Source organism: Podarcis tiliguerta (assembly GCF_965153285.1).
Source record: "Podarcis tiliguerta genome assembly, chromosome: 2".
NCBI classification, from domain to species: Eukaryota; Metazoa; Chordata; class Lepidosauria; order Squamata; family Lacertidae; genus Podarcis; species Podarcis tiliguerta.
In genome coordinates this window covers 26,819,139-26,846,526 of record NC_139535.1, presented here as the reverse complement: position 1 = coordinate 26,846,526, position 27,388 = coordinate 26,819,139, and the positions used below count along the sequence as shown (strand labels likewise).

The 27,388-nt window shown below is 43.6% G+C and overlaps 1 protein-coding gene across 1 annotated transcript in view; it reads left to right on the top strand.

Moving 5' to 3' along the window:
* SUCLG2 (succinate-CoA ligase GDP-forming subunit beta) overlaps positions 1-27,388 on the top strand; it is a 216,116-nt gene that overhangs the window by 33,043 nt on the left and 155,685 nt on the right. The window contains exon 2 of the mRNA XM_083426277.1: positions 24,486-24,627. Within this exon, the coding sequence (XP_083282403.1) occupies positions 24,486-24,627 (142 nt within the window). The remainder of the gene's footprint in view (positions 1-24,485; positions 24,628-27,388) is intronic.

The following is a 27,388-nucleotide window of genomic DNA, read 5'->3' as shown; positions in this document are numbered from 1 at the left end:
TCCCATAGAAAGCAATGGCAAATGGATGAATCCGTTCCAGACAATGAAAAACAACCCTGAAAACAGCAATTTAACATGAATTTTACTATCTAACAAGACCATTGATCCATAAAATGAAAACAATAATCAATGTTCTGTACTATAAAATAAATAAGACAGTATTGTAGATGTTAAAAATTAAAATTAATGATGATAGTCATAAAACGAAAAACAAGCCACAGTCACAAATATGAAAAAGCCACACAACCAAAATGCAAAAGATTAGCAAAAACAAAAGACCAAATATCACTTCAGAACACTGCAGTTAGAAACGGAAGGCTTTAATTGCAATGGGGGGGAGGGGCTCAAATGAGCGGGGCAAGGGCAGAAGCAGGAGGGAAAAGGCTTAATTACTATGCGGGGGACTCAGATTAGCTGCGGAACAGGAAAAACAGAAGCTCAGGAGCACGTTCAGCTTCCGGGGCAAAGTTCACAAACCGGAACACCTACTTCCGGGTTTGCAGCGTTCGGGTTCGGAGTTGTTCGTGAACCGGGCTGTTTGTAAACCGAGGTACCACTGTACTTTGGTTATGAGTTCTCAGTACAGGTCTCTGGCACAAACATAAATTAAGGTAAAGAAGAGAGGGTCTCTTTCATAAGTCATCAGAATAAAGTTGATGCCATCTTTTGTTATAGCCAATAAAGGAATTTGTGGGGTATGTGAATACAAGAATATATGAAAGCAGGAATTGGATTAGGTTGCTTAGGAGAGATGTGCATGTGGTTTGCATTGTTTTTCCAAGCTCCCCCCACCCCCCGGGTGGATGATTGTAAGATGTTTGGAACTGGGAAGACTAGGGCAGTGGATTGTTGCTGTTTTTATGAATGGACCATCTTGTAAAGTTGTGGAGTTCCTATGCTATGATTCTAGACTCTTAAAGGAGTTTTTCCTCCTTGCTAAAGACTTGAAACATGCCACAGGGGTTCTTGGTGCCTGCTCTTCCATCCTGGATCTAGACGTTTGCCAAAATGAGTTATTGTTGTTGTCGTTTAGTCGTGTCCGACTCTTCGTGACCCCATGGACCAGAGCACGCCAGGCACTTCTATCTTCCACTGTCTCCCGCAGTTTGGCCAGACTCATGTTTGTAGCTTCGAGAACACTATCCAACCATCTCGTCCTCTGTCGTCCCCTTCTCCTTGTGCCCTCCATCTTTCCCAACATCAGGGTCTTTTCCGGGGAGTCTTCTCTTCTCATGAGGTTGCCAAAGTATTGGAGCCTCAGCTTCACGATCTGTCCTTCCAGTGAGCACTCAGGGCTAATTTCCTTAAGAATGGATGCGTTTGATCTTCTTGCAGTCCATGGGACTCTCAAGAGTCTCCTCCAGCACCATAATTCAAAAGCATCAATTCTTCGGCGATCCACCTTCTTTATGGTCCAGCTCTCACTTCCATACATCACTACAGGGAAAACCATGGCTTTAACGATACAGACCTTTGTTGGCAAGGTGATGTCTCTGCTTTTTAAGATGCTGTCTAGGTTTGCCATCGCCTTTCTCCCAAGGAGCAGGTATCTTTTAATTTCGTGACTGCTGTCACCATCTGCAGTGATCATGGAGCCCAAGAAAGTAAAATCTCTCACTGCCTCCATTTCCTCCCCTTCTATTTGCCAGGAGGTGATGGGCCCAGTGGCCATGATCTTCGTTTTTTTGATGTTGAGCTTCAGACCATATTTTGCGCTCTCCTCTTTCACCCTCAATAAAAGGTTCTTTAATTCCTCCTCACTTTCTGCCATCAAGGTTGTTTCATCTGCATATCTGAGGTTGTTGATATTTCTTCTGGCAATCTTAATTCCGGCTTGGGATTCATCCAGCCCAGCCTTTCGCATGATGAATTCTACATATAAGTTAAATAAGCAGGGAGACAATATACACACTTGCCGTACTCCTTTCCCAATTTTGAACCAATCAGTTGTTCCATATCCAGTTCTAACTGTAGCTTCTTGTCCCACATAGAGATTTCTCAGGAGACCGATGAGGTGATCAGGCACTCCCATTTCTTTAAGAACTTGCCATAGTTTGCTGTGGTCGACACAGTCAAAGGCTTTTGCATAGTCAATGAAGCAAAAGTAGATGTCTTTCTGGAACTCTCTAGCTTTCTCCATAATCCAGCGCATGTTTGCAATTTGGTCTCTGGTTCCTCTGCCTCTTCTAAATCCAGCTTGCACTTCTGGGAGTTCTTGGTCCATATACTGCTTGAAATGAGTTAAAAAATGAGTTATTATCTTTTTTAAAGGCAATGTTTCCAAAGAATGGATGGAAACATGAAACTGGACCTAATCTGTTATGGAAACCAGAGGGGAAAGGTCTTGAACTGGGATTGTCTGCTTTTAGAGTAGCTGTCTTGCTTGGAAAGCTGCATGTATACTACGACAGACCCCTTTGGGTCACCTTATTATTCTCCAGCCCGAGAGAGCGCTGCCCTGGTGATCCTTTTCATGGTTTCTTTATGGGGACTTGTAGGCAAGACATCCGCTTTGGCAGTTGTCTTCCATATTTCATCTTAGCCTTCCTGCCTTGGGTAACCGCGCATCAATCTTTCCAGGCTGTCTGCACTTCCCATAATCATTCATTTGCTCTCATTTACCATCTGCTATCTTTCTTTCATGTCCTTCAACACACTTTTGAGGAGTACCAAATGACAAGGAGTTTGCATGTCACCTTTGTCCATTTATTGTAGGCCCTGAACCTGCAGGAACTTTAGCACACTGATCCCGATGCTGCCAGCACTTGCCAGGTTTTTGTTTTTGTTTTGTTTTGTTTTTACAAAAGTCCTAAAAAAATAAATTTGGATTTTGAAGCCAATTGTGGTGGATGAACCTATTGTCATCCTGTAGTTTTCGATACTGAAATCTTTATATTTTGATCAACTAATTGAAATTCAGTTAATCAGATAAACGAGAAACCTTTAATCATCTCTTAGTTTTCTACATAAATGTATGGATGTTCATATCTGAATATTTTGGTGCTAGGTCTAATCATTATGCCTACAGAGCATTTCAGCAGAAATGCCCGATTTTGCATCTGTGCAGGACGAACAGACCATTGAAATTTAAATGAGAAAATAATGTTTTATCCCTCTTGAAGAAATTGCCTGTGAATACATGATAAAAATTTAATTGAAAGAATAATAAAGATACTGCTTCTAGTCATTTTTTCCACACATACGGAAAACCAATTACCTCATCTGCCTCACCTTTGGAGTAGCTCGGGTTAGTCAGATATTGTTTTGAAGAGATTAAGGTTTTTGGGTGGGAGAACTGGGTCCACAGAGTCCTCCAGATCCCCAAATTCACCAGTGGACCTACAGTGTTGAATGTTGGATATCTCAGTAGAGCATGAGACTGTTAATCTCAGGGTCGTGCATTCGAGTTCCATGTTAGGCTAAAGGTTCCTGCATTGCAGAGGGTGGGACTAGCTGACCCTCGTGGTCACTTCCAACTCTATGGGCCTCTATGATTCTGTGATCTAGTGGTAATGTGAAAATGGGCCTTCTCTGTGGTGGTGCCTGTTCTCTGGAATGCTCCCCTCCCATATTATTTAGGAAACATCAACCGTAGTGTGTTTCCAACCTTTATCTGAAACACTCACCTTTTGCTCTGATGTTTTCTGATTATTAACAGTGGATTCTACGGTCCTGTTTTTTAAAAATATTTTTGAAGTGGTTTAATGTCTGTTTTTAATCTTGCAAACCATTTTGAGAGTTTCCTTGAGAGTAAGCAGTACAAAAATATTTAAAATAAATAGACTCCCTATTGGGACGCGGGTGGCGCTGTGGGTTAAACCACAGAGCCTAGGACTTGCCGATCAGAAGGCCGGCAGTTCGAATCCCCGCGATGGGGTGAGCTCCTGTTGCTCGGTCCCTGCTCCTGCTAACCTAGCAGTTCAAAAGCACATCAAAGTGCAAGTAGATAAATAGGTACCGCTCTGGCGGGAAGGTAAATGGCGTTTCCGTGCGCTGCTCTGGTTCGCCAGAAGCGGCTTAGTCATTCTGGCCACATGACCCGGAAGCTGTACGCCGGCTCCCTCGGCCAGTAAAGCGAGATGAGCGCTGCATCCCCAGAGTCGGCCACGACTGGACCTAACATTCAGGGGTCCCTTTACCTTTACCTTTAGACTCCCTATTAGAGTTACGTGTGTCTTCAAAGTAACTGCAAGTATCCCTTTAAAAAGACAGAGGTAGGATGTTGATATTTGCCATGAATTTAGGCCTGTATTCAATCAGAGTGAACAAATCTGGTGAAAGGAACATGACATAGCTGGACGTTTGTCAAATACAGCAGAAACATTTGGATCAGACCATCAGGTGCTCCTGTTTGTTCAGAAAGAGTGATAGGGTTTTTAATTTCCTTTTTTATTACTAATGATAACCCTCCATGACTACCAGCCTGCCCCCAAATACTGCCTCTCACCCTTCGAATAGTAAACAAACAAACAAACAAACAAACAAACAAACAAACAAAACAACACTTCTGTCAACTTGCCTGTAATTCTCAGAGGTCTTGGAGTTGACCTGTGCCTTTCTTCACTTTAATATTTCTTCTGTCACTGTCCCAGCCTGCATCAGGTCATGATTCCAAGGGACACTACAAAACAGAATCAAACTACAATAAAATGCACAGATTAAAATATAATAGCTAGCACTTCAATTCACTTGTCTGCAGAGCAGCAAATTGACTATTGGTCAGTAGTAGAATACAGGCTATGCATGCAGAATGTCTGAGGTTCTGTCACCATCATCACAAGGTAAGGCTGGAGAAGACCACTGTCTGGAACCTTGTTTGAACCACTTCTAGTCATTGTAGACAGGGCTGACCTGGATGGGCCAATGGTCTTATACTGTGCAAGGCAGCTTCCTGGGTCCCTCTGAAAAGCCTGGGTGCCAAAATGCCAGCAGCTTCTGTGCCCCTCTCACCTCAGTGGGAAGGTGTACAAAGTGGGAGCACTATCACTGAAAGGGAGGGTGTTTGAAAATCAGGGCACTACCACCAAGAAGGCCTTGTCCTCTATCCCAGCACATAAGTGTTTTGCCTAGTGATGGGGCAACAAGATGAGGCTCCCCCACAGAAATTAAAACATGGGCCAGTTGATAATTGATCTTTTGTCCTACTATGTGCCCCCTGCCGCTGAAGCAATATTTATCTTGCCGTCTTCAATACTAAGGGACATTGATGCAGGTCTTTGTTAAATGTGACTAGGTTCTCTGCTTCTTTTAGTTGCGTTCTCGCTTGGGGTAACAAAACCTCATGATGGGGGCACAGAGGAGAAGCTGTTCCTAGGTTGCCCAGGGCCCAGGCACTAGTTTATAGTCTGTGACCTAATGTGCATTACGTTGGGCTCATCTGAAAATTGTATTGGCTCAAGTTAACTTACCTAATACTCCTTTGGCTATGAACAGCTGCAACAAAGGTGTTGTCAGTTATGTTTATTGAATAATTCAGAGTCTGCAATAGAAAAGCACTGCTCATTTTATTGATGAATTGTACCCTTTTTCATTATAGACAACTTGGCGTATTTCCTTTCACGTAGTCTTGAAATTGCAAAGAGTGCTTTGTATTACAGGTCATAGCACACAAGCAAATCGAATAAAATGTTGAACAGCGAGAAAGGCAGTATATGTTTGCTCTCTTCTTTCCCCCAGCAATGGATTCCCAATTCATCTGCCTTTTCCTGTTAAAGACTGTTTTCTAAATGCTTCTCTTCCATCCACCCACATAATCAAGTTCACTTTTGCTAACATAATACCTTTTAAAAAAGATATTTCATATTTCGACCACCCCATCCAAAGTCTAAGTGATTGGTAGATAATTGTCTGGTAATTTGCAATGCTGGAGCAAATGAATGAATTTTATTATTTCAGTCACAGACCAGTTCCAGCCCACATACAATATCAAGGAAGTCATAAAACACGATAGGGATACATTTGAATTTGCAATTAGGTATAACAGGGACAATACAGATATAGCAACAGTTAAAAAATATATAAATTAAAACTTAGTCATTAACATATAACCTAAAATTATCATTTAAGGCCTTAATCATTATGATAGCACAGCTTGTTCCCTAACTTTTATGGCAATCGCACCGAATTTGGCTACCCTTAACGTGATCTCTGGATCCTTGTCCTCTACCAGGGATTTTAGACATTGAAGTTTGGAGTCATTTGGAGATTTTTGCATAGCAGGGGTAATAAATACCGAGCGTATATCCCCGTAGAAATGGCAGCGTAGCAAGGCATGAGAGAGAGTTTCTACCTCCATCAAGCCGCAGGGGCAGACTCGTTCTTTGTATGGTTTACCCTCGAATCTGCCCTGCAACAAGGCAGATGGCAGCACGTTGAATCTAGCGAGGGTAAATGACCATCTGTATTTAGGTATTTGTAATTTTGACAAATAATTTGCTGGGGTAAATCCTCTCCCATTATCTTTTATTGCTGCTCACTTGGCATTGCAGTTCCACATCCCAAATTCGTTGGTGGATTATTGCCCTAGCTTTCTCATAACCTACAGCTATCAGGGCCTGTGGGGAAAACCCCAAGCCCCTTAGCTTTTCATGCAGTGTAGCTTTCCATTTGGATTGGTAGGAATCCAGTAGGGTTAAAGGTGCCAACCCAACAGGGAGAAAAGATAAGTTTTAACCAATAATGGATCTTCAGAATCCATATCCGAGAGCTAACAGGGAGCAATGCTAGAGCTGTTCCAACACCAGCAGGAAATCTGTGATCCCAGGTTGCAAATAATGTCAGTTCAGAGAGGCAGCATGGCGAGAGGGAGACCGCATTTCCTTCTATTTCCTTTACATACTGCGTGCCATGGAACTAGTGTTTTCTTCTTCTGCAGGACCTGTGGCTGCTGCATGTACCGAGTTTATTTCTGAAGCCTACTTCTTTGTGTTCACATATTGCTGTTTACTTGTATAGCCATTGGTAGACCTTTCATCTTACTGAACACTTCATTGTTGTAGCACTGTGACACCGTCCCATTCACTATGTTCTCTGATTCCCATGTGTCTAAGACAGAAGGAAAACACTAGCAGTAACTCTCTCTCTCTCTCTCTCTCTCTCTCTCTCTCTCTCTCTGTGTGTGTGTGTGTGTGTATAGCAGCTTCTAGCAGAACCAAAACGAATATTCAGATTATGAATATGCTCACAAAGTGGTGTTGGTGCATTCCCCCAGTAAAACATTTGTTTTTCCGCACCCTTGAGGTATCTTTCATCCCGCTTCTCTTGGCGCATTCTCTCCTTTTGTTCCTCCAGTACCCCTAACCAAACAGAATTAATGTTTGAATAAAGCACGGACAAAACGTAGAGTGTTTGGTGCAGGCATACGTCTAAGATTTCAGATGTTTATCAGATCCATCCTTCCTAGTGTACTTCTCTCTGCAGCAATTTGCATTGCACCCATGCTTCGTATTTGTTTTACAGACCACGGAAACAACCTCTGCGCTATCAATATTTAAAGAATACACATAGTGTTTAAAGATTTAAAGTTCTTTTGTCTTGTAAACTGGGATGGAAAGTGGCTGAGAGTGTGTATGACATGATCTCCTTTGGCCTCCTGAAATAGTTTTCGAAGCATCTCCAGCTATGCAGCAGCACACTCCCTGCCCATTGAGCTGGCAGAGTTTTTAATGGTTCGTGGGCAGGTGGTCAGCTGGAAGCTGACTTGACCACTCGGGGCGGTCAACTATGTACCAGTCAAAAACATGCTTGCGAGCTTGCAGCTTGCATTTTAAAAAAAACAACCCAAGAAGCTGATTTAGAGTGTAAGCAGAAACATCTAAAGTAGGTTGTGAAAACATGAAATGATGGTTCAGTGAGCGAGTACCAACTCTGTGTTATAAAGTTGTCTGAAAATGTGACATGAAGACAGGCAACATCAACCCTGCTGGGTGGGAATCCCTTGCAGACTATCACAGTGCCTGGAGGCGAGTCAGGTTGTGTATCCACATCAGTGACCAGAGGAGGAATGACTGCAGGGAGGTGTATAGGGAGACTCGGTGTTGCACCTGTAGTAGCAGACCCAGATGCTTTCATCTGCCCCAGCTGCAACAAAACATGTCTCTCCTGTATTGGTCTTCATAGCAGGCGCTGTAACTCTCCAATGGTTTGACTTTGCTTTTGAAGGCACACTCTTTCATTGTCTCCAGAGACAGATGGATGCCAACCATCAACATGACCCTTAAGGCCTGGATATCCCTTCTCTGCGGTTTCCTCAAAAAAATGGATGGGGGGGGGGACCTGTGGCTCTTTGGGATGTTGTTGGATTCTAACTCCCATCACTGCTGCTTTTTAATGTATGGGAATCCTGCTCAGTTGCTAAGAGTCAGTGTGGAAGTATCATTTATTGTTGTTGTTTAGTCGTGTCCGGCTATTTGTGATCCCATGGACCAGAGCATGCCAGGCACTCCTGTCTTCCACTGCCTCCCGCAGTTTCGTCAAACTCATGCTGGTAGCTTCGAGAGCACTGTCCAACCATCTCATCCTCTGTCATCCCCTTCTCCTTGTGCCCTCAATCTTTCCCAGCATCAGGGTCTTTTCCAGGGAGTCTTCTCTTCTCATGAGGTGGCCAAAGTATTGGAGCCTCAGCTTCAGGATCTGTCCTTCCAGTGAGCACTCAGGGCTGATTTCCTTCAGAATGGATAGGTTTTGCAGTCCATGGGACTCTCAAGAGTCTCCTCCAGTACCATAATTCAAAAGCATCAATTCTTTGGCGATCAGCTTTCTTTATGGTCCAGCTCTCACTTCCATACATCACTACTGGGAAAATCATAGCTTTAACTATACGGACATTTATTTCTCTTCTTTTTAAGATGCTGTCTAGGTTTGTCATTGCTTTTCTTCCAAGAAGCAGGCGTCTTTTAATTTCGTGACTGCTGTCACCATCTGCAGTGATCATGGAGTCCAAGAAAGTAAAATCTCTCACTGCCTCCATTTCTTCCACTTCTATTTGTCAGGAGGTGATGGGACCAGTGGCCATGATCTTCATTTTTTTTATGTTGACCTTGGGCTAGTCACACTTCTTTGAAGTCTCTCAGCCCCACTCACCTCACAGAGTGTTTGTTGTGGGGGAGGAAGGGAAAGGAGAATGTTAGCCACTTTGAGACTCCTTTGGGATATCAAATCCAAACTCCTCTTCTTCTTCTTCTTCTTCTTCTTCTTCTTTCCTCCTCGCTTTCTGCCATCAAAGTTGTGTCATCTGCAATCTTAATTCTGGCTTGGGATTCATCCAGCCCAGCCTTTTGCATGATAAATTCTGCATATAAGTTAAATAAGCAGGGAGACAATATACAGCCTTGTCATACTCCTTTCTGAATTTTGAACCAATCAGTTGTTCCATATCCAGTTCTAACTGTACTTCTTGTCCCACAAAGAGATTTCTCAGGAGACAGATGAGGTGATCAGGCACTCCCATTTCTTTAACAACCTGCCATAGTTTGCCGTGGAGCTTTCAGGTCCTTGCACATCAGTCCCCACCCACGCACATTATTTTGAGTTTGCTGGAAGAAAAACTGGGATATGAAAGTCACTTAGTAAATACTGTATTCCCCTGCTAGGGTAGTATCAGCTGTTCTTCGTTATGCTACCCCTTCCCTGTGTGTGCAGTGATGAGAGAATTTCAATGAAAGGCTCTTGAGTGACTGGATAAAATGAAACTGCGCATTATTGGGAGTGGGTCTAAATCACCTCAAATACAGCTTAAATCTACTGTTCACCACAGCAGTTAGGTAGAGTCAGATCCACTGCAGTGCTTATGCAGTGTGTTCATGCAAGAGGAGTTCCTCAACCTTTTCCCTAGCTGCAATGCCCTGTGCCCTTGGTAAGGTTTTGTGGAACCTTGGGAAAGGCTTAGATTGTGTGGTGGAAGGAATCAGGGAATGAGGCAGAGGTAGCTTATGCCAGCTCTAATGGCAGAAATGTATGGCTGCCCTGTTCCTAGGAATCCATAAATGCTTTTGCCATCTTATATAAATGGGCTAATAAAAAGACAAAGCCGGGAATTGGTGTTTGTAATAATGGTCATAGCGAGACTGTTTTATTGGAAAGTCGGTGGATAAACAAATTATGGGAAATGGCAGCCTTGTCGGAATCAACAAATTATGTTCATCTTCAGGACAGAAGACAAAAAAATCTAATGACTTGGCTCAAAGATGGATAGCCTTTATTTATATTGGAATAATAGGTACCAGATGAATGTCGATAAAACTGTTTCTGTTTATTAAAGACCATTTCACGCATAATGGATACTTCTTTTTCTTACGCTGCATATAAAGAAACACAGTGTTTTTTTTAAAAAAGGCAATTGTGTAGAAAGTGCAGGGTTCCCCCTCCCGAATGCAAGTTTTAAATGGTCTTTGAGAGAATCAAACAAAAATTACAAAAATCCTCTCCCCAATGTTGATGCTTTACCAGGCAGTATAACATTCCTCATTGCAGTGTGTGTGTGTGTGTGTGTCCACGCGTGTGTGTAACACAAGGTCTCCCTGTCATACTAGTGCAAGTCTTCCTTGTATCATGTGCTGGTGCATGCAGACAAATCCCATCAAATCCCAGTCCCATCAGTTACTGATCACTGAGTCTTGTAGTCTTCAGACCTCAAGGGCCCCCTTAGTTGCACCTGTGTGGGCTGTCTGCCAGGGCAGTGTCCAGAAATAATATGGAGCTCAGCACAATTTATGGGTTTGGCCCCCATGGTTTATATCAAGGCTCGGAAACCCAAATGCTGCCATTGCCTAGGACAGTGATGGCCAAACTTGGCCCTCCCGCTGTTTTGGGACTACAGTTCCCATCATCCTTGATCACTGGTCTTGTTAGCTAGGGATGATGGGAGTTGTAGTCCCAAAACAGCTGGAGGGCCAAGTTTGGCTGTCACTGGCCTAGGACCATTGCCTACTCTGTCTGGGGCTGATGGGAGTCCAACATCTGAAGGGCCATAGCCTCCACCCCAGGTTTATATTCTTAACAAATGCACATGAAGGCTTGAATGTAAAGATTTCAGAAATTCAGCCTTGATCCTCTGAGAAGGATGTTTACAGCTGCCAAAGGGCCACGTATGTCTTGAACAAATTCATGGAGGATACATGTATGAATGTCAGGATGCTGTCGGCAGCTCCTGACTGGTTGCCCAGGAGAGTATAAAGACAAGGAAAAGTTTCTTGCTGTCCTTTTTTATTTCAGTCTTTACAGAGAGACGCTGTAGAACCCAGCCTCTTGGATAATGGCATCTGGTTGACAACTGTGATAAACATGATTCTGGATTAGATGTGCCTTTGTGGTGATCCAGCAAAGCTCTTTTTATTAATTGTTGAAAGTACAACAGCAGGGATCATTCTGTGCATGACCTAAGGGTTAATTTTGTTAGTGTTACAGTCAACTAGCCAAGAGGGAGATGGATAGATATGTTGCTTAGCAACCAGGGATCTTTTTCCTGTATGTTTGGTTGAACATCTCCTTGCTTGTGTACAAGGCCTGAGACGAAACCTTTCTTTTTGAATTTTACCCATTTTTTTGGCTCAGTTTTCTCAGTAAAGTGTTACCGGGACTTTTCTCTCTAGATTCCCATCTGTGTTATTTAAGTGACTTTCCTAACATTTATCTCATTTTAAATATTTATATCCCGCCTTTTTATGAATCACACAGTTCTAACTAAGCAGTAAAGTGGCAATAAATAAATAAATCACCACATCTTTGTGCAAAAAAACAAATACACCACACAGAGCTTTAAATATTTATGTACATTATTATGTACATTATTATTATTAGAATTTTCTACTTAGAAGCAAAAGATCAATTCTCACCGTAATGTTTTTAAAATAAAAACACTGTGAGAAGATGGTGTCCTCTGTTTTGAATGAAATGGAGATGCTTTTTTTTTTTTAAAGATATATCACAGACAGACACACATTGCTCTCTTGTAAGTAAATCTCAGGTGACATCCAATGAACCTTGTTCGAACCCTGGTTTCCCCTGCTGTCCATCTGTCACGGCCAGGCCAGACTGCATGGCTACCTCTGGCATAATGCTGCAAAGGACATGGAGGTTCTTGACAGCAGCACACAGTGGCAGGAAGGGATTGTCAGAATGAGTAGTACAGCTGGCAGGTACCTGATGCAAAAGCTGGATTCACATGCTGCTTTGATTCCCTGCCAAATGAAAGCAGCCTGTTTAGTAAGTCTCCAGAGGGCTACGCTGCCAGAGGGATGGTCTGAGAAATGTAGGGCTTCTTTTCAAACGTGAAAGTTATTTCACAGCTCTCATGCGTGCGACATACGAGGAAGGTTGGTTCGTGGTCTTTGCAAATATCTGGCACATTTGTAGCGTGGGCCATGCTTACTTTGTATGTTTCCTGCACACTGATTTGCACAAACATACTGCTGTGAGATTAATCTGGGCATAGGTAATCAATCAATCAATCAATCAATAATTTATACCCCGCTCATCTGGCTGGGCTTCCCCAGCCACTTTGGGCGGCTTTCAACAAAATATTAAAATACAGTAATTCATCAAACATTAAAAGCTTCCCTAAACAGGGCTGCCTTCAGATGTCTTCTAAAAGTCTGGTAGTTGTTGTTCTCTTTGACATCTGGTGGGAGGGTGTTCCACAGGGTAGGTGCCACTAGCAAGAAGGCCCTCTGCCTGGTTCCCTGTAACTTGCCTTCTCACAGTGAGGGAACCGCCAGAAGGCCGTCCGGGCTGGACCTCAGTTCCCAGGTAGAACGGTGCGGGGTGGAGACGCTCCTTCAGATATACATTGCTAGGCAAACTCCAGCCCTCCAGATGTCTTGAGACTACAATTCCCATCCCTGACCACTGGCCCTGTTAGCTAGGGATGGTGGGAATTGTAGTTCCAAAACATCTAGAGGGCCGGAGTTTGCCTATGCCTGGATTAATCAATATAAACAAGTGGAAAGCTGTTTGCCTGGATCAGGTGTGCGGAGTCCTCAGGCACTGTGGCTAAATTCGGCTGTCTGGAATCCTGTACCCAACTCTAGAGTTTTTTCTCAGGCCACACACATTGCTAGGCCACACCCCTTCTATGAAAGCCACACCCTCTCACCAGCTTTGCTCCACAACCTTCTCACATGCTGGAATGTGCCCTTAGATGATGTTTCGTTGATCCTTTGATTATGAGAGACCATCAATATCTTTTAAAAGGTGGGTTTTTTTGGAGGGGACGGCAAGATGCTTTGGCCACATTGGCTCATAAGATCATAAGTAGGACCTCCTGGATTAGGCCAGTGTCCCACCTAGTCCAACATCCATGTCCTGCAGTGACCGAACAGATGTCTATGGTAGTATTTTGAGCGCCAAGAAGATCTACATTGAAGATCAGGTTTGCATTAGTGTAGTATTGTTTTGATATCAGAGAGAGAAGTTAGGGTGCATCAAGGGGGAGAAATAAGGAAACACCATTGAAAATCGGATGGGAATTCGACAAAACAAAAGAAAAATGTATTATGTATTAGAATGTACCGGTATATGTGAAAGTTCTGGACATTTAATAAAATATATCTGGAAAAGAAAGAAAATCAGATTTGCAGTGCCCATTTGAAACAGCCGGGTGACAAAATAGTGAGCTTTCTCCCTCACATTCAAGGTATGGTAAATCATTTTTGTGCTTTCCTAAATATTTCACCCACTTTTAAAAAATAAAATAAAAATCCTTTAATATTACTTGCTCCGATGAGATGTGAAAACCGCAATGTAAACCATTTGGATAGCTGTTCTTCATAGGAATGATATTTTTCTTCTCTTCAGAGAGAGGTTCTATTTCTCTGAAGCTTGTAATGTAACTTTTAAACATGTTTTCTTTAGCTCTGCAGAGCTTTTAATACACAGTCAATTTCCAGCGATTTCCAAAGTGTACAGATAATCAATGACTGTTGTATGCAGGGGTAGGCTGCATTCATTCATCTTCACCGGTAGTTCATTTATCACAAGGAGTTTGTGTATTGTGAAAAATCCTGATTGAAATCCTGTCTCAGTTGAAATTCAGGATGGAAAGTGTTTGCTTGACGATTGGAATGTTTTTTATGGTCCACAAAGGGAAATGTTGATAAATAAGAATGCCTGGCGTGTGTGTTTCTGTCTTTCAATTGACAATGTGCTAAGATTTCTGATGATTTCTTTATACTGTCATTCTCAAGATTAGTTGCCTGTCTTACTTACAAGTAAATGTTTCAACTTGCTCAACTTGCTGTAAGATTCTGTTGTAAATGGGCTTGGGAGCTCTATGCAGAAAGGTGATATAATTGTTTTACTGGTAAGTAATAAAAGGAAAACTAGTTTATTTTGCGATCCTGTACAAGCTCAGCATGTGCATTACAAAAGTGAAAAGTGACCTTAAGAATTCTTCAAATATTACGGTGTTCAGTGATGGGTTTGCATCGGATTAAGAAATAATCCCAATTCTTTTTTTTGGGGGGGGGGAGGTAGGGAGGCAGAGAATATATGAGGAACTGTGGTAATTTAGCTGAACCAATAATCAGGATTAGGAAAATGGCAGTGTGGTGTTTGCCCTCCTAGATGGGTCATAAGGAAAGGGTTAAATGAGTGTGAAGTGATTGGCCAGTGGGAGCCCAAGGGGAGGAGTTAGAGTTGGAGTTGTTGGGAAGTCAGTTGGGAGTTGGAGAAGGAAGAGGGAGGATAAGTCTGTGGGTTGGTTGAGTTTTGATGTGAGAGAGTGAGAGAAACTGTTAGGAGGAGTCAGAGAGACAGTGGGATAATAAGATAGAAGATTTTAGGAAGGTATAGGCCGGTATAGAAACTAAGATTAAGAAACTGACAAGAAAAATTATCAGAAACCATAACCTTGTTAATGCTTATAAAATAAACTTGCTTATTTGATTTAATGTTAACAACTGTCTGGACTCCGTGTGTACCCGAGAGAAACGGGTTGGTGGCAGCGGGGAAGTGAGCGCAGTGGTGGCACAGGGATCAATAGACTGTCAAACGTCCGGGGACCCTGTGTGATCGCCACAGACAGACACTTCAAATCCCTTGCTTCTACGCACCCCCTCAGTGGTTTCTCTCATCCTTTCCCTGGCAAGGGGGGGGGGCAGGATTACCAGCAGGAGTACCAATGGTGCCCTCCATTGTACTTGGCTTTTGGGTTTATTCTCTCCCAGAATCCTATGCCTAGCAACTAACCTGCAAAGTTTGTTCATTGTGAACGTGAGCGTGTACTTGTCTCTTCTGAGCATATATTAAGAAATTGGCCAATGACTAAATGAAAATCTGTGAAGGGGGAAAGTACTATAGCTGTGGGCTTTGACAAGAATTCATATTTCTTGAATGTAGCTGCAAAATGGCTCGCATCCAGATTTGTACATAATATTTTACCTTCCAAAATGGCTTTCATCTGTTGTCTTCTAATCAGCTATTCTGATTTATCCTATGTTCTATTTGGTGAGGAAACAAGGACTTATTGCCTATTTATTTATTGTTTGTTCATTTCTTTGTTTGTTTGTCCTGATATTTCAGTAGCTTTAGAGTGAAGCAGGTAAGGCCAGAGGCAAAGCCTGGTCAGGTCTTTTTAAGCGGAGGTGAAAGAAATCAGGACCCTGGACAGCTTCCAGTGAGCCTTCCCTACCTCTGCTATGGAGAGATGTTCTCTCAGGGGAGAGTTGAGGCCACCTGAAGTCTTATGAGGATTATATTGTACTTGGTCGTGCGTCTTGGAAGAAGTTCTGCAAGTGTTTGCTTCTATCGTGAAAAGGGCATGTGGCTTTTATTGGAGCTTGCCCTATTCTGTGGAAGGTACAGAGGGACCCTCTGCCCCAAGCAGCACTGCTTGTTTTTCTCTTCACCTGTATCCTAGGGAGGGCTGGGGTTGAGGAATCACAACAGCTCACACTGCATGGGTGACATCGTTCTGGCGTTAGCACAATGTTAGTCTCCATCCTGTACATTCTCTCACTTAATTGGCTCAAAGAGAAAACGCCTTACGATGTTTTGCCTTGGATGGTATCGCTTTTCAGTTCGGCACTGAACCTGGAATGGGAATTTCATTTGCATAAGCTCTTGTTTGTCTGGTTCAGAGAGCAGGCAAATCTGGGATTGCCACCCTGTCACTTGCAAGCCACCCAGCACCAAGGTAGTGGAACTAACCACAGGATTGGATGCTGTAGAAATACTGTCTAAAAATTGCATATGTTAAGGGCATACCCTTTCATAGATTAAATTTCCCAACATTGAGTGAACATGGAAAGCCCTTCGCACAACTTCTTATAATCTGAAAAGTTTTCTTGTTTATTGAATTGTAATTTAAAATGTTTAAAGGACCTATGATCATTTATATTTATCAATAGCGTACTCGCAAAAGTGTCTCAAAGTGATTTGCAGCACAGTATAAACATTAGAGCCGGCTACATCCAACCAACCAATAAAAACATAAATGACATTCACCATGCAAAAATACATTGCTAACTTCTTGTTTGAGATGCTTTTAAGGCAGGGCCGAGATATGGAATCCTGCCAGAGGCCGGATCCGGAATATCCCACCCTCTGTGGGTCACTTTGACAGCTTTGGTGACAAGAAAAATGTCAAAAAGTAAAAAAGTTATTGATTCTAGTAGCTGGAAAGAATTTGGAGACACTCTCCTGGTTCTTCCTTTTGAATTTCACTTTCCATACCCTGAGCCAGAAGTCCTGTGGTGTCAGGTTGGTGTGGTTTAGTGCAAGCCACATTATGACCCAAATGAGGAGACCTAATTAGGGCCACAGGTTCTCCATAGCTCATTTTAAGGTTTCATAGGTTTAATATTTTGCAAGATGTTTTCATTGAATCATAGGATTATGGAGTTGGAAGGGACCCCAAGTGTCATCTAGTCCAACCCACTGCAATGCAAGAATAATTTAAATATATTCCTGTGGTATTTTAATGACATTGAAAATGTGCATGGTGCTTTTACATCTGTGACATTAATCGTAATGGCCAGTGTCAACCTTCAGCCTGGTGCTGTCCAGACATTTTTGGTCTATAGTGGTACCTCAGGTTAAGATCTTAATTCGTTCCGGAGCTCTGTTCTTAACCTCAAACTGTTCTTAACCTGAGGTACCACTTTAGCTAATGGGGTCTCCTGCTGCCGCTGCACGATTTCTGTTCTCATCCTGAAGCAAAGTTCTTAACCCGAGGTATTATTTCTGGGTTAGCAGAGTCTGCAACCTGAAGCGCTTGTAACCTGAAGCATCTGTAACCCGAGGTACCACTGTATAGCTCTCAACTGCCCCAGCCAACACTGTCAGTGGCAGCTGTAGTTCAAAACATCTGGAGCACACCAGGTTGGGAAAAGCTGGTCTCTGTGTTTTAGAAAGCTTTTTCCAGGACTGATGAATGTTTCTAAATGAACAATAATTGGGCAGCAGTCATGATCTTAAAAAGGTTACAAAACAAGACAAATACAGGCGTGGAAAGGCGCTTGCAGAAACCCGAGTGAGCAGAATGCCAAAACTGACCCATAGGATTGTAGTGAAAGGATAAAAAGCTGATTATCTGTCCCTTCATTCCCTCCCATTTTATTGCAATCCCATCATGTTCATTTCGTGTTGCAGTTTTTATAGAGAGGGAGACGAGGTTTTCAAAACGGACCTTTCTTTTTTGCTTCCTTTGTCCCCCCCCAGCGCACAAGTCCTTGAGTGACTTGAGGTTAAGCGATGAGTTCTCTTCTGCCTCTGCCTCAAATGCATCTTGCTCTTCCAGGCCCATTTGTTAGTTGCCCCCAGAGGTCCTCGTTCCTGCTGCTCCTTAGTTGCAGAGGCAAACAAAGAGCCTGTCACAAACCCCAGCTAACTGTGCAGCGAACTTGGCTGCGAGCCTCAAGGTCACCTCTGACAGCTCTAAGCATCTGTGCAACTCCATTCCCCTACTGCAGCGCGGAGCCTGGCGCTCGCTCAAAGCGGTTGTACGCGGAGGGGGGACGTTGGCAGGCTCCTATGCACGGGCCCATGCACAAAGCCAAGCTGCGCTTCTTTACCCAGATTGGGGTGGAAAGGAAATAACTTAGTTTGCGAGAGCTTCAGCAAATGTCAATTTCAGCCTGTTTTCGGCAAATACTGTGCATGCTGAGCCATCATCTAAAGGGCAAAAAATAGAAAAGAAAGGAAAATCATAGTAAAAATGTGCATTGCTTTTTTTTTTTGGTCTTACACATTTTATTCTTGCCTTTAAGAAGGCAGCCGGGAGTTTCCGAACCTAAATAAGCGGAGTTGTGACTCTCACCAGGTTTGCAAATTGCTGTTGGAGGGTTTGAGGGGCCTTCCCCAACCCATCAACAAGGGCTCTCTGTTGACTAGACAGCAACTGCCTATTACAGTGGTACCTTGGGTTAAGTACTTAATCCGTTCCAGAGGTCCGTTCTTTACCTGAAACTGTTCTTAAGCTGAAGCACCACTTTAGCTAATGGGGCCTCTTGTTGCTGCCGTGCCACCAGAGCATGATTTCTGTTCTCATCCTGAAGCAAAGTACTTAACCTAAGGTAATATTTCTGGGTTTTCCCATATTTCTATGGTTTTCCCAGTAGTGATGTATGGAAGTGAGAGCTGGACCATAAAGAAGGCTGATCGCCGAAGAATTGACGCTTTTGAATTATGGTGCTGGAGGAGACTCTTGAGAGTCCCATGGAATGCAAGAAGATCAAACACATCCATTCTTAAGGAAATCAGCCCTGAGTGCTCACTGGAAGGACAGATCGTGAAGCTGAGGCTCCAATACTTTGGCCACCTCATGAGAAGAGAAGACTCACTGGAAAAGACCCTGATGTTGGGAAAGATGGAGGGCACAAGGAGAAGGGGATGACAGAGGACGAGATGGTTAGACAGTGTTCTCGAAGCTACAAACATGAATCTGACTAAACTGCGGGTGGCAGTGGAAGACAGAAGTGCCTGGCGTGCTCTGGTCCATGGGGTCACGAAGAGTCGGACACGACTGAACGACTAAACAACAACAACAATATTTCTGGGTTAGCAGAGTCTGTAACCTGAAGCGTATGTAACCTGAAGCCTATGTAACCCGAGGTATCACTGACTGTCATTTAAGCCACATGCCTCCTTCCTTTGGTCAAAGGCTTCCTCTTCCATTGAGAGGTGGGTTGCCTGCTTCTGAGGAAGTGCCTGAGCTCATTTCCTTCTGAGTGTTGATTCCCGGCTTTGCATCTAAAAGCCCTCAAGGCTGAAGGAGAGCTTGTCTGTGAGGAACTGCATCCAGGAAGCCCTACGAGCGCCTTGCAAGCGCATGTCAACTTCATAGATGAGGATGTATCTTTCCAGCCTCAGTCTTGGGAATCAGTATGTAGCCTGTTCTGAGATGCGTTGGGCCTCTGAAGCTGTCTTTGAAATAAAAAACCCAAAGCCAGGGTCATTTCCCCCTCACTTTCTTCCTTAGCTTCGAGCTTCAACATTGGACTGGGGCTGGTCTGAACTGTGCTGTGGAGGCAACAGAGGCATCTTGTAAGAATAGCAGGATATGGAAAAGGTCCAGACCTCTTCCGGTTGGCAGGAGTGCATCTCAGAATGGTTCTGAGCTTTGGAAGCTCATTAGGATTTTTGGGCAGCCCAAGGCAAGCCAAAGTCTGGGTCATTTTGAAGTTAGCATCACAGCCTGTCTTTGTCACGTTCTGCAACCAAGAGCCAATTGAGTCATCTCATTTGGGACTTTTTAGCTTAGAGAAAAGTTGTGGGTGACATATTAGAAGTTGGCTAGAGAAAAGTTGTGGGGTTTTTTTACACTCTCTCACAGCGCTAGTACTCTCGTACCTCCAGTGAAGCTGAATGTTGGAAGATTCAGGACAAAGGAAAAAAAGAACAGTGGTACCTCGGGTTACAGACGCTTCAGGTTACTGACGCTTCAGGTTACAGACTCCGCTAACCCAGAAATAGTACCTCGGGTTAAGAACTTTACCTCAGGATGAGAACAGAAATTGCATGGTGGCAGTGGGAGGCCCACTGCTAAAGTGGTACCTCAAGTTAAGAACAGTTTCAGGTTAAGAACGGACCTCCAGAATGAATTAAGTTCTTAACCTGAGGTACCACTGTACTTTGTCACACAGCACATAATTTAACCATGGAACCTGCACCCACAGGAGACGGCCACAAACTCTGATGGCTTTAAAAGAGGGTTAGGGATATTTATGGAGCAGAAGGCTAGGATTAGCTACTAGCCATGATGGCTGTGCTCTTCCTCCACAGTTGGAGGCAGCAAATCTTCTTGGGTACCATTTGCTGGAAACCTCATGTGTTGTGCTTCAGTGTTTCTTGATTTAATGAACCATAGTTCCATTTATGTCCAAGCTAGGGAGACTACACCTACTAAGACCAGAATGAGCGAAGATCATAAACCATGGTTTGGAGTTGGCTTAAGATCCCGGCATGCTCTGAACCTGGTAATCAGAAGTTTCCTGACTGGGGCATTAGAAACGATGGTCAATTAGCCTGGGGAGTTAATAATAATTTGTATACCGCTCTATACGCACAGGTCTCAGGGCAGTTCACAGGATAAAACCACACTATAGAACCACAAAATACATAATCAAAATTAAAAACAAGAGCAACCTAATTACCCCTCCTGCCCCGGGACATTTTTAAAGGGCATTGAATGTCAGTCAACCAATGGCCTGACTAAAGAGGAACATCTTTGGAAATGTTGACTTGTGGTGCGCTGAGCACACAAAAGGCAGGTTTGAGGCTTGTTCATCGCATGCTTGAATAAGCTGAGCTGCGTACATTCCAACTGGGCTATAAAGTGCTCCCTCCATGGAAGATTCACTCTGTGTAGCATTCCCAGGCATTTGAGAGCCTGTAGCGCTCTCTCTCTCTCTCTCTCTCTCTCATACAGCGTTCCTTGCACATAACAAAGCTTTTCGTTCCAGCTCCAGCCCTCCTGTGTAGATTGAATAAATAAATAAATCTCCAAATATACTCTTTAAACGCCAGTTTATTGCAAGGGAAGTCAACACGTTCTTACTGTTTTGTGTTATTCACTTTTTTTGTGGCGCTGCCTATTTATTGCATCCTACAAAACTTGCATGTTTTGATGGTCGTGGTCCATGATGTACAGTCGTAAAGTAGAGGCAGCAGCAGATGGGCGGCTGCTTTTGATATAAGGCTTTAATATTGCATGCAAGCCATAGACGTATATAGCTGTGGGATAATTACTTTTTCCCCCTGTAATGCAAAGCTGTCGAGAAAGAACCTGCTTCTCCACTCTATGTGTGTGTGTAGAGATAGATAGATAGATAGATAGATAGATAGATGATAGATAGATAGATATAGATAGATATAAACACATTGCAGTATTAATCTAATAAATAATTCCTATGTGTCTGTTTTGTCTCAGCTGGTGGACCAATAGTGGTTTTTTGCTTGATGAACAGCTGTTTGATTCTAGCAGGTTAGCTGCCAGAGGGGCACAGTTCATCTCTCCATAAGGAGGATGTCTTCCACAGGACATAGAATGTAATTACAGCACGGCTGGGTAGTACAACAGTTGCTTAGGTTGACTTCTCATTGCTATTTACAGCAAGTTTTTCCTCCCTCTCTCATAATACTAGAACTCAGGGGCAGCCCATGAAGCTGACTGCTGAAAGATGCGGGGCAGACCAAGGGAAATACTTTTACATGGTCATATGACACCCTTATGACTCCCCCTCCCATGGGAGGCAACGATGGTCACCAGCTTGTATGGGTTTAAAAGAGGAATGGACAAATGGATGGAGGACTGGTTATGGTTGGAGGCAACACGCCTCTGAATACCAGTTGCAGTGCTACCTCGGGTTACAGACGCTTCAGGTTACATACACTTCAGGTTACAGACTCAGCTAACCCAGAAATAGTGCTTCAGGTTAAGAACTTTGCTTCAGGATGAGAACAGAAATCGTACTCCGGCGGCACGGCAGCAGCAGGAGGCCCCATTAGCTAAAGTGGTGCTTCAGGTTAAGAACAGTTTCAGGTTAAGAACGGACCTCTGGAATGAATTAAGTACTTAACCCGAGGTACCACTGTACTGGGCATCACAAATTTAGAGAGCTCTGTTGTACTTGGGTCCTTCTTGTAGGCTTCCCATAGGCCTCTGTGAAGACAGGATGATTAATTTGATGGGCCTCTAGCCTGATCCACTAGGGCTGTTCTTATGCCCTTACTTTGACTTCTAACATGATTGTTAGTAACTCATTATGGGGCCAGTCCTTTGCAGGGTTGCACCTCTATGCTGGATAATGCAAGCATGTAGAAGAGTACAAGGGAAGAACTGGCATACTCAGTGTTGGGGCGAAAAGGCGGGTTCACCTTGCGCGTTGAGTTAGCAAGGTTTCAGGATGTATAAGCAAGTGAGAATTTGTGGCAAGCTTGTCCAGGACCTCTGAGTTGCTCAGACAGTTAGCCGCTTAAGCAGTTTCATATAGTGCAGGGTGTAGTGGTTCAGAGCGGTGGACTTGTAATCTGGTGAACCAGGTTCACGTCTCCGCTCCTCCACCTGCAGCTGCTGGGTGACCGTGGGCCAGTCAGACTTCTCTGAAGTCTCTCAGCCTCACTCACCTCACAAAGTGTTTGTTGTGGGGGAAGAATGGAAAGGAGAATGTTAGCCACTTTGAGACTCCTTAGGGTAGTGATAAAGCGGGATATCAAAGCCAAACTCCTCCTCCTCCTCCTCCTCCTCCTCCTCCTCCTCCTCCTCCTCCTCTTCTTCTTCTTCTTCTTCTTCCAAATGTTGTTGGTACTACAGCTCTCACTTTTGGCGACCAGTGGCTGTGCTGGTTGGCGCTGACGGAAACGGGAGTTGATCAACATCTAGAGAGCCACAGGATCCCCATTCCTTACATAGTATATGTTGAACACTGGGCTGCGTGTGGCGTAGCTTGAAGTTTGGTTTTCCAGGTGGAGCAGGCAGTGGTTGGATGGAGTTTAGACTTTGTGTAGTTCACAATTTTGGCCTCCGGGGGCATAGAATTGTAGAGTTGGAAGAGAAGCCAAGGGTCACCCTGTCCAACCCCCTGCAATGCAGGAATCTTGCCCACAGCTATCCCTGGATGGATTCGAACCACCAACCTTCTAGTTAACAGACAGACATACTGATCCCTTGCGCCACAGAGCCCTTCATAGCATTGGAAGGGACCATGTGGGTCATTGAGTCTAACCCCCTGCAATGCAGGAATCTTTTGCTTAGCATGGGGCTCGAACCCACAGCCTTGAGATTAAGAGTCTCATGCTCTGCCGACTGAGCTATCCCAGCTTGATAATGTGTTGTGGTTATATGGCCTGACTGATGCCTGAGTGGCAAAGGGGATGAGGCCCAGGGACCATGGTTCAAGATCTATGACACCTTTTAATCTTGGCATTTTGGTTTGAGCTAGTGTCAAATGTAGCCATGCTCACAAATATTTAAATAGCATAATTCTTATTTTTTTAAAGTAAGTATGCACAGGATCATAGGGCTTGAAGAAGCGGCTTAAGCTGATCAGGTTCTAATTTTAGGTCAACTTGAAAGTGATTATAGCAGCAAAATCTGAAATAGTTGTGGCGCTAGAAGATTCCATGCTGTTACAAGATTGTAATAGTAGGCTAGATCTTAAGCGTTCATTGTGTTCGGCACTGAGGGCCAACTTGCCCCGTTTCTTAGATTTGCAGATCTGTATAGGAAATAGAAATTTAACAGCCAATTCAACCCTCTTCAGTTCCATGCAAAGGTTTCTCTGTCTCCCCCCATCTTCTTTTTCTCTCTCTGCACAATTCAGCCACAATTGGAAGGAGTTAGGGGCATAGCTGAGGAGAGAAGTAGCCAGATTTGGAGCACATAACAAAATCATGGCTGATGAAGGATTGCAGCACAGGGCTCCCTAACCAGTACTCCGCTAGATATCCATCAGTGGATATGGATGAAACATCTGCTAGATCACAGTGGCTCTCTCTTTTTTTTAATATAGATTTTATTTAGAACCTGTTTGGCCCTGATGCCTTTTTTAAAAAAAATGTACGTTTCTTGTTCATTTGGGGATGCTTGGAAAGTCTGAAACTCAGGTGAGAACTGCACTGAAATTAAGACTGAAAATCTCACAGTTACACAAGAATAAACCCCAATATTGTGACTGGGACTTGTCTGGATGGAAGCGTGAACAACCTAATCTAATAACCTGATAACGATGTTTTGTGCTTTGGGAGCTTGGGAGAGGGAAACCATCAAGATGCAATTTATTTCACAGAAGCTAGAGCACACCTGGATAAAATTAAGAAGTACTGTACCATACACTGGTGCCATCTAAATGCCTTCTTCTAAGGATGCGGGATATTTTGCTCATAAACATGCATACAGTGTACTCTATGCAAAAATCTTAAAGAGTTATTTCCTAGCTTTGTTTATGGCAGGTTGCAGGTGACCACAACTATGCTGCTTAATAGCTCTGTTGACTGCTGCATGAACTGCTCATAATGAACATTGTGATCTCCTCCCCATCTCATTTCTGTAGGCTGTTCAGTTGGCCCCTAGACGATGGCTAAACCTGCAGGAATACCAGAGTAAGAAACTGATGGCTGATCACGGGGTCACAGTTCAGAGATTCTTCGTGGCTGACACTGCAAATGATGCTCTTGAGGCTGCTAAGAGACTAAGTAAGTTGACTAGTAATGAAGTGAAACCTGCAGAGGCTGTAAACCAGCCTGGAAAATTATGTTGTGCTGCAAATATATTGTTGCATACATGTTGCATACAGTCTTTGAAGCGAAGACACGTTTTTATTCTAGGGATCGGAAATATATAAAGATAACGAACGTGGTTTCATATGCAATCTTTATTCCATTTAGTCCCAGAGGCTCTGAGTGTTAGCATATATACATATATAACGGAACGTGTAGTGTAGTGCAGAACAGCAGATGCTGTTTCTCAATATGACTTTTCCAGAATTTCATTTCCCTTTCTTGCTATCAGTCCTGCTAAACAGCAAACTTGGATAGTGAGCGCTGACAGGATTGTAGACAAACTGAGACCACTGATAAACAGGAGGGATAGTCCTATACTTGGGCGGGACGCGGGTGGCGCTGTGGGTTAAACCACAGAGCCTAGGACTTGCTGATCAGAAGGTCGGCCTGTTCGAATCCCTGCAGTAGGGTGAGCTCCCGTCGCTCAGTCCCTGTTCCTGCCAACCTAGCAGTTCGAAAGCACGTCAAAGTGCAAGTAGATAAATAGGTACCGCTCCGGCGGAAAGGTAAACGGTGTTTCCGTGCGCTGCTCTGGTTTGCCAGAAGCAGCTTAGTCATGCTGGCCACATGACCCGGAAGCTGTACGCTGGCTCCCTCGGCCAATAAAGCGAGATGAGCGCCGCAACCTCAGAGTCGGTCACAATTGGACCTAATGGTCAGGGGTCCCTTTACCTTTTAGTCCTATACTTAGGGTAGGGCTGGGGACCCCAGTATTGCAGAATCTTAGAAAATAAAAAAATTAAAAATCCACCAAAGGGGGCAACCTCCCCCACAAAAAAACCCCAATGTGAAATGAGCATGCTCACTAATTATGAAATGTTGACTATCAGTTGGAAAAGGAAAGTGGTGTGTAGGAGAGAATGGAATGGCATTCCAGAATGGGGCAGGGCTGGCTGCCTAGGCCCCTAAGCAAGAAACTTAATGAGGGTACTACAGTCTTGTGTTGCCAGGGCCCACGTGTACTTTAAAAAATAAATAAATGAAAAAGAAAGTGTGGCTGGCGGGAGTAATTGTTGCTTAGTCTGCATGGTGACCAAGCTGCCAGATGCCATTAGCTGGTTGCTAGATATGTATGCAAGTCTACATCTCTGCATTCTTATTTACTGAGCTGATTTTGTTATGTTGTTAGTGTGCTGCCAAAACTCCCCTTGGCTCTTATGCCAGGGGGTGGGGGTGGTCTCCCTGTGCACGTGCGAATTATAGGTGTTTTCAGTATTAATGTTAATGGTTTATATGAATTTTTAATGATATAATGTGTTTATGTTTATGTAAGTCGCTTGGAAACCTTGGTAATAAGTGACTAATACATCTAAATATTATTACTATTATTAAGTAGCAAGTTTCCTCAGACTCTGGGGCTTATTTCTGCAAAAACCTGCGTAGGACTGTGCTGCAAGCCATTGCTAAGTAGTTTATTTTATGTTCGTTACATTTCTGCGTAAAAGTCCTTGGATCACCAGGTAATGAAACTGTCAAACAATAGCAATAAAAAAATGTTCCAACAGTAAAACCATCAAAATCAACAGGGAAACCACCGAAGGCAATTAAAAGCCAGGAAATCAAAGCTGCTTTTACCTGGTGCTTAAAAACATCACCTGAAGTCTGCATAGCTGACCCCATGTAGCAGGAATCTAACCTAGATATTGCCAGCAGATCACACTTGTATGAACATCCACCTAACAGCACTCTGTTGCTGTGAACCCAGTTTTAGGAATAGTGCAATGTCATCCAAACCAGAGTTGACTATTTCATGGTCCACTCTATCCCCATCCACAAATATATTGATCGAGTAATTGAATTTCAGCCATCTCATTTCTGACTCCTGATACCTGTTTAGAATGTCCACAGTCACACCTGGGTTCAAGGAAAAGGGGAAACAGAGCTTAATGTCTGATGCGTCACTCCAAATCCCTGAATAGCTGCATGTGTCATGTAGACATGAAACAGAATGGAAATCAAATCAAAGCAAAACAAAACAAAATGTTTTGTGCACGAAACGTGCACAATCCAGTACCATAATGTCATGGGGAAGCTTCTGAAATCAGTCAGGTACAGTGGTACCTAGGGTTACATACGCTTCAGGTTACACACTCTGCTAACCCAGAAATAGTGTTCCAGGTTAAGAACTTTGCTTCAAGATGAGAACAGAAATTGTGCTCTGGCGGTGCGGCAGCAGCAGGAGGCCCCATTAGCTAAAGTGGTGCTTCAGGTTAAGAACAGTTTCAGGTTAAGAACAGACCTCCGGAACGAATTAAGTACTTAACCCAAGGTACCACTGTAGTTGGTTTGGAATCCTAGCATATTTCATTGAGCACTTTTATCCTGCTTTATAGCTCCAAAGCAGCTTACTAAAGATTCTCATAGTATAATGAGTCTTCCCTTATATGTTCTTTTGGCCACCACATACTGGGCAGCAGCTTGTACTGGGTGCCTCTGGGGCAAAGGAGTGGGGTGGAATGAAGTCTTGTGATGAAGTCTCACCTTTCCTTTCCCTGTTTTATGAAGGGCAACATGATTTCTGCCCAGCCTGTCACACATGTGAAGATTGGGCAAGTGCCATCTGTCTTGGCTGCTTTGTGCTCTTGTCGTACGATTAATTCAGGTCAATTGGGAAGACACACAAGCACTCATAGTTAAGAACTGAGCCAGGGACAGGTCTGGCTCCATGCCATTC